Genomic DNA, 7,955 nt, shown 5'->3' on the forward strand with positions numbered 1-7,955 from the left:
TATAAATTTATATATAATTTTTATTAAAATTTTAATTTATATAAAAAATTATTATATTAAATTTATATTTATACATTAAATATAATTTTTTTTAATTTTTATAAATTTATATATAACTTTTATTAAAATTTTAATTTATGTTATTTTTACTAAAAATGATAACGAATTAAATTGAAATCGATTTGATTTTTTTAAATAATATATATAATTATAAATTTTTAAATTTTAATTTTATTTAAATCAAATTTTTATATGATTTAATTCAAATAAAATTTTATTGATTTAATTTGATTCATAATTTTTAAATTATTTTTTATTTTTATATATTTAAATAGATATAAAATTTAAATAATTATTTTTATTTTATAAAAATTAAAAAAATATAAAAACTAACAAAAAATATAATTTAATTCAATTTAATTTTTCACTTCCTTCTCTAAAATTTGATTCAAAACCAACCTAAAATATATATATTTAATATCAAATTTTAATTAAAACTAAATTAAAAAAAATCAAATCAAACTAAATACTATAATTTTAAATTTTTTCTCTCACCCTGATCTTCGCATCTTCTTTACGGAATTTTCATGTTGTATCACATTTAAAAATTAACAGATTTCCCTTTCACCGACTGAGACCTCTCTCCCATCTCTTGACCCAATGGACACTCCGAGATCTTCTTCTCTTTCTTTGGTTAAAAAATCTCTGTCTCTCTCTTACTTTATCAACAGTATTTAACTTCAGTTTGCTGGAAAAGCAAAATCTGATCATCTCTGATCTGATCTTTTCAATTTCTCTTTTTAACCATATTTTCATGCCCCAAACAGCTGCCGCCTTTCAAGAATTTCTTGCATACTCTGATCTGCTGTCGTTGTGTTCAACTCCAAACCAAGAAAGAGAGACTATTTCTACTTCTGCTTCTATATCTTTTCTTTGCTTCATTTGATTAATTTTACCAATATTTTCTTTCTCAAAAAGAAAAGAAACCCTTCTTTTCTCTCTTTCTTTCTCATCAAATCTCATGGAAGCCATGCAAAATACCTCAACTGAAATGGTCTAATTTCATCACTTTTTTCAATTCCTCAGCAGAGAAAAGGAAACTGTGTTTTCTTTGCTCTTTAGTTTAGCTTCATAAATATCTCTATTTTCCTCAAAAAGCAAGAGAATATGGAAATATACAATCTGATTTCTTTGTCTCCGATCGTCCTCAGAAGGAAGTGAAACCCTAAAAAAAAGCATCGAAACAAGAAGCAAAGATAACATCATCAACGGGAAAAGCTGGAGCTGCCAAGATCCTTTAACACCCAAGAAAAGATGGACTTGGTTTCCCCACAAAACAACCCACTTAACTATTCAATCCCGATGGTAGGCTCAAACACCATAGAAACTATAGCTAACAACAACATCATCAGCACTGCAACGCCCACTTATAGTACGACAACTCCACCTCCATCGACCACTCCAAGCCGCTATGAGAACCAGAAGCGTAGAGATTGGAACACCTTTTGCCAATACCTGAGGAACCATAGGCCTCCACTGTCTCTTTCAATGTGTAGTGGTGTTCATGTCCTTGAGTTTCTTAGGTATCTCGATCAATTTGGCAAGACCAAAGTTCATAACCAGACTTGCCCTTTCTTTGGCCTCCCTAACCCTCCTGCTCCTTGCCCTTGTCCTCTTAGACAAGCTTGGGGTAGCCTTGATGCACTCATTGGCCGCCTCCGGGCTGCTTATGAGGAGCATGGAGGTAGGCCAGAAGGGAACCCTTTGGGATCTAGAGCTGTCAGGATTTACTTATGGGAGGTCAGGAATTTCCAGGCCAAAGCTAGAGGGGTTAGCTATAAGAAGAAAAGAAAGAGGCCTAAGCAGAAGGTAGCAGCTCAACAACCAGCTCCAGCACCAGCAATAATTGCTGATGCCACTGTTGCAAGTAAGTAACAAAAGAAATTTGATTATCTATTGATTAAAAAAGAACCAAATATATAGTGAAAATTATCAGTATATACATGAAAAGTATATCATTCTCCTTCTCTGCTAATTTTTCGCTTTCCTTTTCTTTGTTGTTGGTAATCAACTTGGTTTGTATGGACTGGCTATATTATTATTACTTACTGATTTATGTTGTTTTTCCAAGTTTGAGCTGTACCCTCTCAGTATTTTTGCATTGGTTGGAAAATGAGGTAGTCTGCTTTGAGAAGTGGGTACCCTTTAGGGGACAGTTTTGAATGGTAGTGACAGGATGATCAGTTACTAGGAAGCAGAGGTAATTGGAAAGGACTATACCAAAAAGAAAATGATGATAGCAAAAGTGATGCCATTTTATATATATATATATATATACATATATAAATATATATATGTATGTATGTATCCAACCATTCATCAATTGTCATTACTTCTGGATTTCTGATTTTTATTTCAGGTCAATTCATCTTTCAGATTAATATATTCTTCTTTCTACTTTTTCTATAACTGCTTTTCCTAGGGACATTTTTTAATCACAATTCCTTTTTTTTTTGGATTGATGCTACTGGAGACTTTTTTTTTTTTTTTACAGAAAGTACTGTATAATTGGAAGAAGGATAGGGTCCTTTTGCAATCAGCAATTGTCCTGATGAAATGGTTTTATGGGTTTTGTTTTTATAAGGTATTTCTCTTTCTCTACTCGAGTTGATACTTCAATGGCCTAATTGACAATGTTAGATAATTATATATATTTGATGGTATAAGCCAACCCCAATAGTAGATATTGTAATCTCTATGTTATTTCATATATATATATATATATATATATATATAAAGATTATGAAATTTATTTGTTAATTTGGTTGTTGAATTGATAAGATTCAAATTCGAGTTTCGTTATCAATAATTCTTTTTATGGATAATATGTAAATTTAATATAAATTTTCTCGAAAATCTGCTGTCACACTTCTTCTTTTATCATCAATTTCTATTTTAAAAAAAAAAAATGTGAAGTCTATTCCAATCCTAATCTCTCTTTTCTCTTTTCTGTCATGATGAAGCAATGCTTACTTTCTTATGCTCAAATAATGTCTAGAGAATTTGTCCAAATAAAAGAAAAGTGTTTCTATTGAAAGACAAGGCACTGGGGAGGTGGAAACTCATAAGCATTTGAATACTATCGGTTGGTATATTAGTTAAAATATAACCAAAAACAGATCTATTATAAAACCTAGATTCATCTTTTCTAATATTGGTGACTGCTAAAACAAATTAACTACATAAATGTCATAAAGTATTAGATATACAAAATTAGGCCGGAATAGTGGGGATGGCAAAGGGTTGGGTCGAAATGAATTTTTGTTTATCTTGATTTTGATTTGATATTTTAATATTTACATTCGATTTTGATATTAAAATATTATTTTTTTATATTTAATCTGTATATTTATAAATCATAATTGATCCAATTTAAAATTAATTAATACTTTTGATTCAATAAAATATTTATAAAATATATTTTAACATAAATTATGTTTTAATTGTATATAAATATAATATTTTTATTAAGTTAATATCTTAAATTAAAATATTAAATAATAATATACCTAAATGTAAAAATAAATAAATTATAAAATATATATTATTTTATATATACCCAAGTCGGATTAAGATGATATTACCTAAAATTCGACCCATCTCCAATCTGAACTTAAACTTAATATATATATATAGATTGAAGCTGATTAAAACTCACTGAATATAAATTGTTTGAAGGCTACTGAATGAAGGACTGACGATTTGGACAAACAAACTTTTGAACATTGTTAAGGATAATACAATTGTTTAATACTTGGCTGATGTTTAATTGTCCTTATTTGGTATCTGATTTTGTATCATTCTTTTGAAAATTATTAATTCAAAGCTTGGAGAAGGAAGCTCCCTCGCCCTAAAATCTAATAATAAGTTAATTTAATAATTTAATATTGTTTGTATTTCTAAAATGTTAACAAAAGCTAGAGTACTGCTATAACTCATGATTTATATTTTATTTGGATGAACGGTAAGAAAATTTTCCATTATATCTAAGTGTCATGAAATGCCATTTTGTTACTTAATCTATCTCACAGTCCATTGAAATAAAGCATTAATCTTATGGAGTGAGTGAATTACACTCTACAAAGAAAATATTTACTATAGCAAATGATTCAAGCTATGGTAAGCAGGAAATGTTGGGAAATTGGATGGATACCATCAAATTTTATTATCCAATGGTTGTGATGCATAATAATCAGGTTTAATTGCTAACATCATTTACATTTTTTAGCCTTCTAGTTGTTGCTATCATCATCCTCCTTTTGAAAATTGGTTTTCAAATTAGGACAAAATTTATATAAAATTATTGAAGTGAAGTTTGTGAAATTTCTTCTTAAAAATGGTCTAATAAAAATTTTAATAAAAATTTTAAATTGATAAATTGATATAATTCAATGTGAATATAAGTAATATGTTAAAAAAATTATTAAAAATATTGTTTATAATTCAAATTCAAAATTCAAAATTTTGTTAATATTTTACTAAAAATATCTATCTAAAAATATATATAAAAATTTATTAAACTTTTTTCAAATTTTACACATTTAATCCATATAATGAGATCCTTCAATCTATTGATTTTGGTCTTTGATTTTAGTTTTCATTTAATCGTTTTTAATAAGAAACTTCACGAACTTCACCTAAAAAACTTCATCAAGTTTTTCCCTTCAAATTAGGCTTAATATAATCACTTTCAACTAGGGAATATTTAGAGCATTTAGTCCTCACTAGGCTCGAATTCTAAAATTGAATCTCATAATATAACATTTAGTTCATACTTTCAATTTCTAATTATTCTAATATTAATTATGAAGGTTTATACTTAATTTATAAGTATTATTCACTTTGATACGAAGATTTTATAATTTTATTTCATAAAAAAGTATTATAAGTATAGATTCAAGTCTCCACTATAACATATCTTTAAAATTTTATTAGTATGGGATTGAGGTATTACATCTTAGATATGCTTGTTAAATGATTATAAATGAAAATTGAAATGATAATAGTTTGTTTTAATTTGCTCATATTTGGTTTTTTGGTTCAACCTTAATTATTATAGCATCTTCTGATAAAACATTTGGTCAAATTAAACTGCTAGACATGCAAATCTTTGAAAAGTGTAAACACTTCTTCTCTTGATCATATAGGGAATGACCATTTACGTTATTAGTTGGTCCAAATAGTTAATAAGTAACTTTATGAAAAAAAAATCCTGAAAAGGAAAAATAGATATCAATAATGATAAAGTTGGATTGAAATAATTTTTTTTTTTTTGCATACGTGAAGAAAAAGTCAACAAATTCTGCCTTATATTTCAAACATAAATTATTTAATAATTCAGAACATACAAACATGGATTGTCTGAAGTTTATCGGAGATTAAAAAACCCTAATTTTTTTTTATAATTTTTAGATAAATGATTTAAAATACAATATGATAATATAATATAAATATAATATAAAAATAAAAATAATATGATTTAAAATTTTTATAATAATTATATATAAATATAATAAAATCAAAAAATATATTTTATATTTTTATATCGTACAAATTTTAATATATAATTTTTATATATAATATGATATAAATATATAAATTATCTATTTATTCCAAAGTACTAAGATAATTGATTAAATAAAACAATCATATAATAGCATTAAGCGCGTCGAGGTGGTCCCCACCAGCCGCGTGCTCCCAGGTGGAAAATTGTACGGCTTGTCGGAACAAAAAATTCCTCCCCAGCTGCAATATTGGCCTCGTGTCCCGTATTCCGTTTTTCCGCTGTTCGATTTGAGCCACGTGGTTATAAGCTAACTGTAGGATGCAGCCAATACCGTCCTAACGATGTGGGATCTGTTATTTTATTTTTCTGTTTCTTGCCTTGTTTGGGTGTCGCCTGCTTTTGCTATTTAGGGGGAGAAATCTTTTATTATTATTATAATTGTTCAAAAACCAGTGACAAATGATGGTCCTTTTTTTTAAAAAAAAAAAAAATTATGATTATTAATATCATTGATAACCTTATATTATGTTTTAAAAATTAAAGAATTATTTAAAAAAGATTTATCTATTAATATAGATTAGTAGATGATTTTAGGAATTGATAACATCGCTAAACTGAACTTATTAAAGATTATCAAATTGGTTAGTTTCAATTCTTATATAAAATTTTTTAAAAATAATATTAAATATTAATTCAAATAGTATATATACTTACGAAAATCATATAACATTTTCTTCAAATGGGTTGTATGATTTATTTTTCTGATAATTTTAAACATTATATTTTAGGATCTAAGACCAAGTGCAGATAAACACCTAAATATGTTCATTTTTTTAATTACTTTTGATTGATTTTTGGAATCACGTTTATTCATTTTGGTTATTTTAAGGTTTCGATACTGTTCAAAAAGTTTTGTTAAGCTAAATCATGAAATCTTCCGACATTTATAATATATTTAAAATTTAAACTTTAACATCTTCTTTTTTTTTTTATTTTTAAACTAAGATTTTTTTACAAATATATATATATTTATTCACTTTTTTCAATCACTTTCTTTGTTAAATTTATAATATTCATATAATAAATATAAATTATATTTGATGTATAAAATGATGAATAAGATAATATAATAATTATTTTATATTATATTTAATTTATATTTAATTGAAAAAAATAAGATTTTAATAAAGATCATCATCCTCTTAATATAAGATAATTTGATCCTTTCAAAATAAAAAGAATTATTTTTAATTTATAAGATAAAACTTACATATCCTATTATATCTTTTAAAATTATATTAATAATTTAAATTGTATAAACGTTAAAAAAAATAATTTTGATCAATAAATAAAATTATTTTAATTTAATTTTTATCCACATTAAACATAAGATAAGATGACAGTATTTAATCCAATTTTATTCATAATATTATTTTATTTTATCTTATTATAATTTTGTGTACCAAACATGACCATAGGATAATAATCAAATATAAATCATGTTTAGTGCATCAAATGATAAATAAAATATTATAATAATTATTCTATATTATATTTAATTTATATCTAATTGAAAAGAATAAAATTACGAGGAGAATTATTATCTTCTCTATATAAGATGATTCAATACTTTAAAATGAAAAAAATTATTTTTAATCCATGAGATTAAATTTATAATATCCTATTATACCCTTAAAAATTACATTAATAATTTAAATTATATAAACTTTAAGAAAAGATAATTTTGATCAATAAATAAATTATTATATTATAATTTTTATACACATCAAATATAAAATAGAATAACATTATTTAATATAATCCTATTTATAATATCATCTTTTTTTTTTTTATCAAATCCTATCATAATCTTGTATACCAAGCATACCATAGATAATATTTGATGTATAAGATAATGTATAATATAAAATGATAATTATCTTATATTATATTTAATTTGTATCTAAAAAAAATGATAGAATTACAAAAAAAATTAATTATTCTTTTGATATAAGATGATTAAATCCTCCTAAAATGAAAATGATTTTATAAGATTAAATTACATGTCTTATTATACCATTAAAAATTACTATGAACTCTTATTTCAACTCTCACAAAGCAAAGAGCCTTGTACATCGAAGTTTGCCTTTAAACTTTGAGAAAGAATTTTTTTAACTAATAAATAAATTACTCTATCATAATTTTTACATACATCAAATATAAAATAATATTATTTAATTTAAATTTATTTATAATATAATTTTATCTTATCTTATTATAATCATATATTTCAAACACATCCATAACATCCTTATTAAACATAGCAATATGATGAGATGAGTTGTGGTGTGGTGTGGATAAAAAAGATGATAATTAGATATGATAAATG

General features: G+C 24.7%; 1 protein-coding gene across 1 annotated transcript; it reads left to right on the forward strand.

The window, feature by feature from the left end:
- Positions 1-769: 769 nt before the first annotated feature.
- On the forward strand, positions 770-2,820 carry LOC111295872 (protein LIGHT-DEPENDENT SHORT HYPOCOTYLS 1-like). The gene is made up of 2 exons (XM_022889646.2): positions 770-1,927; positions 2,555-2,820. The coding sequence occupies exons 1-2, from the start codon at positions 1,315-1,317 to the stop codon at positions 2,566-2,568; spliced, it is 627 nt and encodes a 208-aa protein (XP_022745381.1). The 5' UTR covers positions 770-1,314; the 3' UTR covers positions 2,569-2,820.
- The last annotated feature ends 5,135 nt before the right edge of the window (positions 2,821-7,955 follow it).

The sequence above is a fragment of the Durio zibethinus genome, chromosome 12 (assembly GCF_047325235.1).
Source record: "Durio zibethinus cultivar Kanyao isolate XHJ-2024 chromosome 12, ASM4732523v1, whole genome shotgun sequence".
NCBI classification, from domain to species: Eukaryota; Viridiplantae; Streptophyta; class Magnoliopsida; order Malvales; family Malvaceae; genus Durio; species Durio zibethinus.